Below are 13,305 nucleotides of genomic sequence, written 5' to 3' on the forward strand. Positions count from 1 at the left end.
CTTATAAATAAAGTTGTTAAGTGATTAGTTGTATCTTTTTTTGGAGTAGAAGTGTCATTGCTAGGACATGGGTTGGAATTTATCAGATCAAATGCCTGAACCCAGTGTGAGAGTGGGTTGGGTCGTTTTCTGGTCCCCATTTGCATTTCAGTGGGTTGGTCTGGTATGAGAAGTTATGGGAATGAGTATATTACAGCATCTCTAATTCGTGAATTTCTAATGATCGCCGTGTTCCGCATGCTGGATCCTCTACTATTTCAATTGCTATGAAGACCTTAGGATGATCATAGCAATTCTTGCCAATGTGATTCTTCCTGCCACATATTTGACATATTATGTAACACATTCTTATTGTCATACAGACCTTTAGTTCCTCTGCCAATGTCTTGGAACCCATACTTTGATCGGCCATCACCTTTGCTATGGCCACGGTCTCTTCCATGGCCTCGTCCATGCTGAGAAAAGAGGGCAACAGTAGTAGACTCAGACGTACCTTGGAGCCTGTTATTCATCACTTCGAGCTGTTTTTCGTAGTTGATAAGGAGTAGCTTGAGAGTTGTCACGGTATGAACAAAGCTCTCATAGCCACTACCTAGACCACTAAAGATGAATATAACTAGATCAGACTCTTTAATTTCTTCTCCGATAGACCTGAGAGAATTGGCCAGATACTTAACGTGATTAAGATAATCTGCCATAGATTTTTTCAGCCTTAGATATGTTCTGAAGTTCATGCTTCAGCTGGAGAATTTTAAGGCTGGCCTGAGATGCGAAGGCCTTTTCCAGAAGCGATGGCCTTTTGCTGAGATGGGTTAAGAGCTGTTTCTATGGTACCCTTTCCGTTTCAATTTGCAGAGTTTGAAGGGGGCACAAAGCTACACGTCAAAAATGGTATAACAGCGAAGGAGAGGAAAGGAAGGCTTGGAGGAAAATTTTGAAGACTTAAAAGAGCTGCAAAACCGAAAGCTATGGAGCAGGGTTCGAGGCAGGTGTGGGCAATTGCCCACATGAGCCACAGAAAAATACTTATTTTTATATTGACACCTTAGAGTAATTTTGTTCATTTATATGTTGATACCCCTTAAAAAATTAAAATTTATTGACGATTAAAGTGAATTCATGAGTAAAGTGGACTAATGTTTCCACTTTAGAGAGATTTTCCGCATGGTCTGGTGGGCTGCTTGGTGTTCGTGATTTAGGAAGACGGTATTTTGTTTCCATCTTCCTTTTTGGTTTTCAACAGTGACAAGGATCCCCCGCAGCAAAAACTCTTGGAAAAATCGAGTCAATTGACCTCGCCCGGTATTGAACTAGCAAGCTTTCTCACAGATAGCCGGACTACTGTCTTAATAAATCAGAAACGAAATGAAGTCCAGTACATGGAGATGAATTAAAGCGCACAAGAATTTATTATGGGGACTCGAGAGTTTATCCATATTCGAACAAGAGCAATAGGTGCCTGCTGCTGTGTTCGATGGTTGTGTCGGATTATTCTTATTAGGTAGCCAAGAGTATTAACCAGACAGAATCTGAGATAAAGCATAAATAGATTCCCAAACTCATAAGAACAGGAAGGCAAAAACCCAAAGCAAATACATAGACTGGGCCTTTGACAAGCAGGCCTTTTTCCTGCTTTTCTAAAGATCACCAGCTTCCGTCGATGATATTTTTAAGGTTGCATATCAGCTGAATTCAAGCCAATCTCCATCTTTCAACTCTGGTTTGTTCAGCGTCTGAAGTTGAGCTCAAGTTTGGTTTAGCCTGCGGAGACTGACTTCGGTTGAACGGCATGCCTATTAGGCATAAGAGCTTTATCTATTTTCTGAGAAGGTAAATAGGTAGTTTAAGTTCGTGGACGCATCACCTAAGAGCATGACCCTATAGGACCAACAGAATGTCAAATTGCTGCTTTTCTGTCACAAAAGAAGCCACCTGCAGAGCACAAGCAATGCCAATCTCTGATGATCCCTTCATGATTGCAGAACCTCCAAATTCCACCCCTTCCTGCATGCCGGGGAAAGCTTACATGTTTTGGCATTGCATTACGTAACCAATTACATGTCTATCATAATTCCTTATGGCCATCAACTTGGACATCTCCAGATGACCAGACTTAGCCAGTCTATAAAGCACATACGGGCAAGGGAGTCATCACTGATTACTATGTCAACTAGTTGAATGAGTGATCACTATTAACCAGTCCAAGTATCAGCGTTTGAGTGAAAATAAGTGACAGCTGCCTTAGATTGATCCAGAGTCCAGACAACTTTCAGAATTGGAAACTAAAATAACTGAATAGGAAAGCATGGTCCAATGCAAAGGCAAAAGGGACTTTGAGATAATTACACTTAAAAGGTAGCAATGGAAGTTGAAAGAAACATTTAGTGCCTTGTCATCAATACAAGAGGCAGTGATGAGGAACTCACTCGGTGTTGCATCTTGTAATGCAATTGGAGTTACAACAGAGAAATACCAAAAGGACAAAGCAAGGCTGAGAGAGGGACTTAGCCCGAACGTAAAACTGTTGCTTTCACCACCTTCTCTGTAATTCAAAACAAAACATTATTTGGTGACCAAATGGCATGAAGACGAAAGGACAATGCACAAACTGATGAATGATGATGGAAATTATGGCTTCTTTCAAGTACCTAAAAAGGAACAAGTTGTAACCTTGCATTCATACAATAGAACAGGAACAAAAAAAAATTGGAAAGTGAGAGAACTCCAAGTACTTAAATAAAGGACAAGTTACACCAACTAGGAAGCTTGTTATTGTAGACGTTTTGTCATGGTTTAGGTTGCCATGGATTAGACAGCATACCAGCTAAGTACATCGAATCAGTTTCAGTCACAGCTGAAATGGAAAAGATCCCAATTTTACCCTAGTTTATATAACTGAAATTCACAGCAACCTGATATTGATATTTTCCATTTTCATACACATAACATATCAGGTGTCTCTTTTCTTGTAGGTTATCCAATTTTGCACTTCTAGCAAGTTTAGTTTTAAGATTTAAATTGGTTAACATAGAAGACTAACTAAAGTAAACCACGTCAACCTCATCTATTTAGAAACTGACTGTCCATACCGACATTTTTTTCTTGTGAAAAGTGCAATTCAGACAAACTAGTACATATCGGAATTTCAGGTGTAACCTGGAGTGTATACCATTACCAGAAAACATATAGTTCATCAACATTATATTTCGTCAGGTAGTCATACAGAACAACAGATATATGTTAGGCCAGGCCATAGACTCAGTTTACCTGGGAATGAATAGCTATAAATCTGCCTATTCATAACACGTGGAGAGGTTAGATACCGTGTTGTGACTCCCAGTAAACAAGTACATGAAAGCTAAGTAATAAAACTTAAATGAACATGTGACAAGATGTTTGTACATGTGAATTACATTTTGAAGCTGCATTTATATTCTTTATCAACTTACCGCACATAAGACTGAAACACACACACACACAGAGGCAATAGAGCATTGTATGGTAATAATACCTTCACTTGCTCATGGAAGCACTGCCACAAAGATACTTTTTCTACGTCATCTATCTACAGCAACGGCTGAAGCAGAAGAAAAACCCTCGTGATTTACTAGCCAACTTGGTTTCAGGTGTTTCGGCTAGATCATCCCGTGCAGCCATCAAGGAGCTAGTTCCAGGAGATTCTGGGGGCATCACTGCATTATCAGTGGAAAACATGCGAAGAGGAACTGCAGGAATTGGAGGTGAGATAGTATACAGAAATTCTTGAAGCATTTTAACAATTTGACCGAAGTTGGGTCGGGAATTGGGGTCCTCTTGCCAGCATGAAGTCAAAAGAATAGCCATCTCCTTGGGAAGGTTGTCTGCACTAGGCCTAACATTCTGCACCAAATAAGACTATAAGCTTCCATATTTCAGAAGATACAGAAACAAATCAATGTATAAGGAAAAATTACTTTGAATGCAGCAGCATATGCTGCTTGCAAATTTGACATGCCTTCAAATGGTGTCCGATTGTGCAAAAGCTCCCACAGTACTATTGCAAAGCTGTAAGCATCGACTTTGTGATTGTAGTGTTTTTTTTCTCCATGCCTTAATGTAACCGTGCTGTACAACTATACAGACAGATAGAGCCAAAACTGCTCAGCAATAAGAAATAATAGCCATGTGGGTATCATGTGAAATTTATGTAAGAAATTTATGTAAAAACAGGGTGGGCAAAAAAGAGAGATGCAAGGAGTCAATACTTCAGGGGCCATCCATCGATATGTTCCTGTCTCTGCTGTCATCATTTCTGTTAAAGTCTCCTCCCTTGCTAAACCAAAGTCTACAAGCTTTACAGTTTTTTGGTCCGCTGTTAACAGCAAGTTTTCTGGGGAAAATACACAACTAAAGTTAGAAGATGTTGGAACCAAGACTAGGTAGATAATGCAAAGTAACTACTATCAGAGGTAGATCAAGCAAAGTACTGGAGGTATGAAGCACCATATAAAATATTTCCTTCATTATACATCAACCAGACAGTTGATACCACATACCCCCTGAATGAAAAATAAATAATAGACAAGAAGTTTTTTATGATTCAGGAAAGGGTCACATCAACTAATTTCGTGAGGTGAATAACACTGAATTAAGGCATATTACAAAGACAAATTAACTTCCACATTACGGAGGTTTTATACTAATAGATTACCGTTAAAGGAGGAGATTATTCGTCGACGGTCAATAGTTATTTTATGTTTCTAACTACATGCCATTAATATTAGTCCAAATTCAAACTGCACAAAACGGATAAAAGAAACTAGGAGAAACTCACTTGAGCCAAAATAAAATTTTCTTTTGTGGTTATTACTTGTTGCATTGTTACATAAAAAGTTCAAATCATTCTTTAAGATGCACCTGTGAAATATTTAGTTGTCTCCTTGGGTTAGACCATTTTGATTACTTCAGGTTTTGACTTTGACTACTTTTGTCTTGGCAAATCCTGATTTACATCACACTGGAGACTCAATCACGCAAAGTGAGCTCCAAATCCACATCTCTAGTAAAAACTGGAGAACATTTGGCCTAAACTACTGTGAAGCCAAACATTTTTTAAATTCCAACTAATAAAAGTCAAATTCATAAAATAAAAACTAGGGTCAACATCTCAAAGTTTAATCGTATGTTAAGCAAGGGGCTAGGAAGGAATAAATAAAACATACATAAACTTTGACTATGCGTAATCAGGTCATTACTGTGATGTAAACCAGCATTTGGTGATGTCCAACTGGCTTCTTTTTTTTTTTTTTTCATTTTCATGATAGAGAAAGAAAAATCAAAACCTAAAGCAGAAAAAGAAGTCTAACACCAAAACCAAAATAACTATTTTACAAAGAAGTAAAAATGTTGGTAGTAGGCACACATATTCCTCCATATGCCAAGGCCCAAAACACTCAGAACAAAGAGAGAAACTATCATAATTCTGAACAGTTATTAATACTTGGGATGTTCAGGCATGAAATTGAAGATTTAACATAAATTTGGTGGAAAGTATGTTCATCAAGAATAAGGTCAAGATTTGGGATATTCAGGCAAGAAATTGAAGTCTAACCTAAATTGGTAAAGTATGTTTATCAAGGAAAGAAGAAAGCAAGTTAATGTAAATCCATTTTAAAGAAACACCAGCAAAATATGCAAAGGACAATTAATGATGAAAAGAATGGTGCTAAGAGTGCAGGCATGAAGCCGTAATTTGGTCAAGCTAAATAAATATTTCCTTTTTGAATGAGTTACTGAACTCAATTCAAACATCAGAGTACTTGAGGTGATAAGGAGCGTCATCAATGAAAATACTTGTCATGATTCTTAAACTAGTTGATCTTGTAAATCTAGAAATCCTAAGCTGGCATGAAGGTCAAAGACAGTTTAGCAGGTTCACATCTAATAGTTAAGAGAATTCTAAGTTAATGGAGTGATGGTATACCAAGGATGGATTACAGGCCTAACCTGACTTCCAAAATTCAAATACACCAAGAAAACAGAGAAACAAGGGGGAAAACCTCTCAATAGGCACTTAATGGCAAGCCCTTGAATATTGGCCAAACATGAAGAAAGGAATTTTAAAGAGGTCATATGATTATGATTTCTCTCTACATGAAGTACAGGACTAGACACTTAACAGGAAAAATGGGTATGCAAGAGCTGATGCCTCAATACCTTGACAATCTTCAGATTCCTTGTTAGGGGAAGCAACCAACAACTCTCTCTTAGAGAAAGGGTGCTACAGTATTGATATTAGACCAGATAAACAGTCAACCACAAACTCCTTCTAGTCCTTATTTGCTGATTACAATGTCTGTGATGTGATGGACATGAAGACAGTGTAGAAAGCCAGGCTACCAACATCTCCAACTGAATTCAGTGCCTTGATTTCCATGTCCAATGCAAGACTTGGCACACAAACTTAACATTAAGCAAACAACACAAGCAAATCTATGCATGAATGGGTGGACATGTACTGTGCACCTATAGACAAAGAGAACGACATACACTCTTTCATGTAAATCCTTGCATAAATCTGTTTTGAAGTTCTGCAGTGGAATCAACTTGTTACTGAAAGGTACAGATCATTACCAAGAGAAGCAGTTTCAAATTCCAATGGCTCATAACAATTCAAGCCATGGTTACTAGAAGTTTCCACTTATCCTCAGAAGCAAAATTCATGGGAAACCACCTCAAAAGCAGCAAAATTTTCACTTAGAGCCAAATAAACTAAATATTGAAAGCATGCTTCCAATGGTAATAGCAAGTTAACAATTTCAATGAAAAGGAAGATCAACCCTCTATTTTGTTATGAATATTAAAAAGGATTTTAATCTAATTTTTTTTTAATTCATTTTGTCTGTGATGACTATTAGTTTCTCATTTCCCACTTCCCTATGTATCTATAAATAATAGTATCATACTTCCATGATCTTGTACTTCACTATTCTGCTTCCCTCTTGACAAACTTGATTCAATTGCTACACGAGGAACAACAAAATAGCCTTGAAAAAATTAACAAATTAACATTTTATGGTTTAATCGCGACAAAGCTCCTTATCAATAAATCAGATGATATAAGCAACCAACTGCTAAATGAATAAATCTCTATCAACGATGAGAATTTTTTTAATGTAATGATGTTGAACAGAGAGCATGGAGCATTTCTGATAATATGTGGCCGTCAGGCCGTCACAGACATTTTCAAGAATCTCACATTATCAGAAAAATGCTAGTCTGATCATGATCCAACAGATTTGAAACACCCAATACAGAAATTAGTACTAGAGTAAAATACAGTGTGATGAATCCGTATCTTAAAATGCATATGAAGTACACCAAGCAGTTCTCTTTCTACAATATCCTACACAAGCACAGCGGTCAATGATCCCAATAAGCTTGTCAAACTATTAGTTTAATCTAGGCAGGAAAAGTGGTTAGGGATGGATGCTCCCAACCTATAGTTGGAAGGATCAAGTAGCTTCCCAACATGACAGGTACAAAATACTACGTTTCCATTACCAGAAACAGAAGGAGACTGATGTAAAATGGATTTGAGTTAAAAGCAAGAATATAATGTAACATGGTATTGCAAGCTCAATGTTCTAAAATCTGTAACATAAACCCATATCAGTCAGGTCCAAACTCCAAAGTTAGATATATAATGTAATGCAACAAAACAGAATGTAAAAGCAGAAAATGCAATTTTAATATTAAAAATTCATAAAAAATTAGAAAATAATAAAAAATAGGGAAAAAAAGATTCTGTGAAAGAGCTTGAATTGTATAAACATAAAAATAAAAAATATATGTCGGCTACTACATGCACACTTTCATTGCCTATTGACTCCTTGGAGTCTTTAAGCAATTTATGGTCAACAAGTTTTTTTTTTCTCCTTTTGAGACTAAAGATAGGATCATGTAAGAGAAAGCTCCATTTTTATGGCATGAAATCAGCCCTAAAGTTTATTTTTAGTTTAGAGGTGTAAAAATGAATTTCTGGGAAACACAATGTTCAATATTAAGAAACTTATACAACTTTAAATTAAAAAGAAAAACTTTTTTTAATTTATGGTTTTAAGGTGTAATGTAACACTCTGCATCATACTGGAACACATAATACACGGGGTGTAACATAAGTTGCACCAAATATGGTATAGTTATGTAGAAGACAGCGCACACCTACAACTAGACCTGCCCCGTATATCCCATTAGGAGAGCCTGCAACCACCACCATGAAAGAACCAAGTGGAGATTTTCACAATTAAACATTTAAAGCCAACACAGTGTGATTCACACTGCCAGTATCAAGAGAGACTAGACTTGAAATGTGAGCATAATATACTTGCTTGTAGACAAAAGAGGCAACTACCAGATCAAAGAAAAGGCTAACTTGACAAAGAAAGGAAAATCCCGCACATTTTAGTAGCAGTCACGTGAAAATTTGGCAGATGTGAGAAGGCGGTTGTCCTCATGACAGGATATTTTGACTCTCTCTCTCTCTCTCTCTCTCTCTCTCTCTCTCACACACACACACACACACACACACGTACACACATATTCTTTCTGCAATATGCTTATGAATGTAATATATCACCATGTCATTGTATCCTGAAGTGCACACAAAAAAACTCACCAGGCTTGAGGTCACGATGAATGATTCCATGTGAATGTAAGCACTCCATTGCTTGAGCAATATCCAAAGCAAACCCCACAGCCACACGTATATCCAAGGGTCTTGGTCGCAGACTTAACAAATACTTGCGCAATGAACCACCAAGCAAAAGCTCAGTCACAACAACCATCACAGGCTCTTTACAGGCCCCAATAAACTGTGCAGAAGATTGCAGAGCTAAAATTTCAGAAGAGTGAAACATTATTACTTATTTCCCCTTCAAAGGGGATGCGACCACCAAAAGTAAATGCGCTTGGCTTTTGATTTCACCAAAAAGGGAATTGTCTCCTGAATGCCCAAAAAGGAACTCCACAAATACTCCGGGAAATTATTATTCGAAGACCACATAAATAGTAACTTCCATATTTAACCTAACACTAAAAATAAACGAAGCACTACAAAGTTCGGACCTTCACCAAATTCTTGTGCTGCACCCTGGTAAGCATGGAAACCTCTCTCGCAAACCGAGACCCCCTCTTTGCAATTTCCTCAGGTGTTTCTCCCTTGTGAAAAACTTTGATAGCAACGTTCTGGTTTTTGTATCTGGAAAACCAAAATATAGAGAGTGAGATCATTCTGAAGCCCCTTATATCGACACTGTGATATTCAAAATGCCCCTTATATCGACACTGTGATATTCAAAATGCCCCTTCAAGAAAAATTAAATCTGAGAGGCCAGTGTCCCAGTTGTTCCAGTGGCTTGGCTTACTGCTAAACCAAGATGAAGTTTCTCGCTTAAACATCACTTTCAAGCATCTGGTTTTCCGTTTTCCAAGAACACAATGGGCATCCTTGAACCGCAGAGATGGTTTACACTTTACATAAAGGTATCAAAAACTAGCAGAGATGCATTTGACAGAAACCTAACAAATTTATCTAAAAGAAAGGAGAGACAAGTACTCACTTTCCCTCGTACACTTTGGCATGTGCACCTTCTCCGATCTTTGGACCGACGAATAAGAGTTTGGGATCAACAAGCCACCGTGAATCCAAATCGAATTCATCACTGAACACTGTTGGTTGATCCATCATCTAGAACGCTTCACAGCAGAGAACTTCTACAAGTGACTGAAGACAAACCAACCAAGACTTGGTGTCTCACAAGATTTTAGGCTTAAGAAAGCGCCCATGTGAAACTAACCATTTATGGTAGGGGCAGAGTCACAGAAAGATAGGAGAAGGGTCAGAGAAAGGAAAGAAGAGTGGGGAATTGAAGCTGATACACGGGCAAACTGACAAGAAGCAAAGAACAAAAGACATGCTCTGCTTCCACGGAAACAAGCACAGGAATCGTCTCAAAATCTGCACCAAATGAGATGCATAGCACCCACCAAAATTTCCTCGAAGTAACCCCAAAAAGTACTGCTTGAGATGTCGATGCTCCCAGGCATCGACGAACCACCCGCCTAAAAAATGACAAAAAACAATTGAAGCAGTGAAGGAAAACTGAAAGGACGATCGTACAAACACATAGTCACTCTAAAAACAATTGGGCACCCAGGGGATCAGTCTCAGAAGAAAAAAATATTAATAAAGAGAAGGTTTTATGATTTGTTTTGTGAGAGGAGCATTGGAAAGAGAGAACAGAAGAAACCAAAGCAATTAAAAAAAGAAGAGGTACCATCACCGTCTTTCGTTCAAGAAAAGTCCAACAAAAAATTCACTCATTTTGTCGCCAAAATGGCTGAATCCAAACACCCGGCGCCGCTTCAGGTTGTATACCTTCAGATACCGTATATCTAAACTCCATCCTCACAGTGCTCACACGGTCACACCCAAAGAAAACGGTAAGAAGTTTCAGGTCTCTGTCAAACAATTATGATAAGTTGTGAGAGTTTCCGGTATGGTGCCTGTGCGCGTATTAATCATATTCAAGACTGTGGGAGCCAGAAAATAATGAAGTGCACGTGGGCACTGACTCTCAACATGGGGACAGGCCACCCCAAAAATAAACGTTGGTGAATTTCCTCCACTGATTTCTCCCAACAAGAGAATCAAATCAAGGCTCTGCAGAAATAAACAAATCGGTGGAAGCCTTCCCTGCAATTACTCCTGGTAAGCAAAGCCAATAATTCCAGTTTTATAAAGACTAAAGCAATCTGTACTAAAAATTTCTGTAGTACTAATTCTAAGCATTCTTTGTTTCTCTTGACGCGTGGACGCTTATCCTCTCCCCACCGTCTGAAAAGCATCAGCACCGTCATCACAGGTACTGGAGAATATGGTAGGAGGGAAGCTGAGAAGAGTGTGAAGATGAGACTCCAGATAAAATTTTAGCATGGCGGCACCGCCTTATCTTGTCCATAACATTGTTCTTATCCTCTAAAGGATGATGATAATCAAGGATTAGCCTGGCTTGTCCTGAATTTTGCTTTTGAAGGATTGCAGTATCCGTCGCGGAAAATTTTGTGTGTGGCCTACCCTTTATCTTGTATTTCACCGAACTTTATTTGTGTACAATCCAAATCTAAAAGTTCGCTAAAACCTGAAAATAAGGGGATTCTGGATAAGTTAAGCATCTTTACATTAATCGTGATTTTTCTTGTTTACACTTATTAGCTACAATATACCTCATTACTTGATGAAGAAAATAAGGGGATCATTGGTTGTTAATGTCATACAGTTACATTGGTAATATGATAAAAGAATATATTTGGATAGTTAACGACGTGAGAAACAAAAGGCACTTAAGTTTATATATGACAAGTATGAAACAATCCGGATTGTGATAGGTGCTTATTTCTGATGCATATTCGGTTTTGATCATAGTGAAATTGATCAGGTATGTAAACAGTTTCTTCTCCATATAGATCAAAACCCAAATTCTGCAGCCAATGAGCCAATAATTTTATTATTTAGACAAAGTTACCGCTGCTCCAAATTAGAATACGACATATCCACAAAGATTCATGATATTTTTTTAAAAAAAGTAACAACACTACTTGCAGGCTGCTGCTCCATGACATGTTGACAAAGCCCAGTTAATTTTTCTAATCCTGAAAGCCTTTCCGCTCGAAATGGAGATATTTTAACAGAGCTAGATGCATCGATCTAGAAAAATCATAGATATTGAAGAAACGGGTTTTGAAAAGTAAACTTTAGATCCATTTTAATTTTTCTGAAAGCCAAATGCCTCAGAAACTCTGCTTCTCGTGGTGAAAAATGTACAAGAAATTGTTGTTGCCAGAAAGTACATGCAGAAGCAAGATTCATAAGCTATACATAAATGTTTGGCCTTCGCATTCACAGGTGTGAATGAAGTACCTAAAGCCAAGCCATGAAGGGCTCATCTTAATCTTAAAGAGTACCCAAGCCTAATTATAAGCCTTTTCCTCCCCTGCTTTCAAGGGAAAGAGATTCCTGCATCATAAAATTCAGAAACTGCCATTGTTTAAAACCAAGAACAAGATGCTTGATCCTGAAATGAAAATTGAAGTCAATATCTACTTTAAAATGAAAATTCTAGTTTTTCCCCGTTTTTTTCCCATATTTTTCAAGTCCACCATAATATACTCGAGAAAAACCTCGCTATTTAAAGCTGCATGACGTTATTTGTAACTAGGAGACAAATACCTCAACATTTTACAGTCATGTAATCACATGCCAAACTAGCAAAGGATAATAAAGAAGTGGACGAGCCACTTTTACTTGTTCAGGATCTAATTTGGATCCAATACATGACCCGTTATTTCCTTGACCGCTCCACTGAATGTGTCTCACTACCTAATTTAAATAATTTGCTGCCATGGCCTATTTGTGCATGATCACTAAGACTCCAGGCTTTGGCACTATCGAACTAGGGTTTTGTTATAGAGGTTGGTTTGCTAGTGCTGTCATTCCACACATAATTTGATGGGCTTATCTTTGTTAACATTTTAACTCCAACTTCTTGTAGATGAGCATATTCATTCTTCATTTCTATCCATATTGTCAAAACTTTGAAGGGAATAATGCTCTAAAGGGTCGTTTGGCAAGGAAAACAGTAATAAGGGCGTAATTTTATGAAACATATTACTATGTTACGTTTGGTGTAGATCCATAAAATAGTTTGTTATTATTTTCTTTACCAAACGGCCCCAAAGAGAGTGCATGGAATTAATGTTTAAAGCAAAAATATCTTTCCAAAGTGGTCCTCTTCGGCGAATAAACAATCAAATTTAGGATCTGAACAATAAAGAACCGGAACATACGTAAGCATATGAGGTCAAGCAAATAGACTAGGTAAAGTCAGGGGCCCAGGAAGATCATATGCAAGGCTTTAGACAAATCATTTGGATTTCAAAGTGGCTAGTTAACATAGGTGGTGGAACTTCGGAAGAAAATTATTTTACTTGCCAAATTTTTTTAAAGAACGAGTCTTTAAAAGCAGCTCAGTCCCCGTCCATGAGTTGTCTGGTTCGGCCGCGCCGCGGAGAACCATATGATTTGAAACGTGTATATATATATATATATATATATGTAAGTGAATAATGAATCTGACTATTCAAAATGACCCAGTCATCTAACTACAGTCGTTCAAAATGGTTGAAAAAAAAATTGTAAACTAATATTAAATAACGAAAATATCCATCACTTTTTTCTGATTGCTTTTTTCTTGTTCTCTTAACCAC

The 13,305-nt window shown here is 37.7% G+C and overlaps 1 protein-coding gene across 5 annotated transcripts; it reads right to left on the reverse strand.

Annotated features, from left to right (window-relative positions):
- Positions 1-1,450: 1,450 nt before the first annotated feature.
- Positions 1,451-10,964, reverse strand: LOC116250067 (serine/threonine-protein kinase STY13-like). 5 transcript variants are annotated; one of them, XM_031623423.2, is made up of 8 exons: positions 9,600-10,961; positions 9,106-9,238; positions 8,657-8,852; positions 4,245-4,369; positions 3,954-4,112; positions 3,512-3,879; positions 2,427-2,542; positions 1,451-2,004 (listed from the first exon to the last, which is right to left on the reverse strand). In XM_031623423.2, exons 1-6 carry the CDS (start codon positions 9,725-9,727, stop codon positions 3,562-3,564), a joined length of 1,059 nt encoding a protein of 352 aa, XP_031479283.1. In that variant the 5' UTR covers positions 9,728-10,961; the 3' UTR covers positions 1,451-2,004; positions 2,427-2,542; positions 3,512-3,561. The 5 variants fall into 5 exon arrangements, with proteins under 5 accessions (XP_031479283.1, XP_031479286.1, XP_031479285.1 ...); XM_031623426.2 differs by lacking the exon at positions 1,451-2,004 and having other exon boundaries at positions 2,221-2,542; positions 3,512-3,680; positions 3,755-3,879; positions 9,600-10,962; XM_031623425.2 differs by lacking the exon at positions 1,451-2,004 and having other exon boundaries at positions 2,221-2,542; positions 9,600-10,101; positions 10,323-10,961.
- Positions 10,965-13,305: the final 2,341 nt, after the last annotated feature.

This window comes from Nymphaea colorata, chromosome 3, assembly GCF_008831285.2.
Source record: "Nymphaea colorata isolate Beijing-Zhang1983 chromosome 3, ASM883128v2, whole genome shotgun sequence".
Classification (NCBI taxonomy): Eukaryota; Viridiplantae; Streptophyta; class Magnoliopsida; order Nymphaeales; family Nymphaeaceae; genus Nymphaea; species Nymphaea colorata.

What these genes read in the sequence shown, in the direction of transcription:
- LOC116250067 (XM_031623423.2), bottom strand. Translation starts at nt 9,727, where the DNA reads ATGATGGATCAACCAACAGTGTTCAGTGATGAATTCGATTTGGATTCA. An exon ending in AGCACAAGAATTTGGTGAAG is followed by an intron (nt 8,853 to 9,105) that starts GTCCGAACTTTG and finishes TCTTCTGCACAG; the next exon opens with TTTATTGGGGCCTGTAAAGA. An exon ending in TCATCGTGACCTCAAGCCTG is followed by an intron (nt 4,370 to 8,656) that starts GTGAGTTTTTTT and finishes TATTTTCCCCAG; the next exon opens with AAAACTTGCTGTTAACAGCG.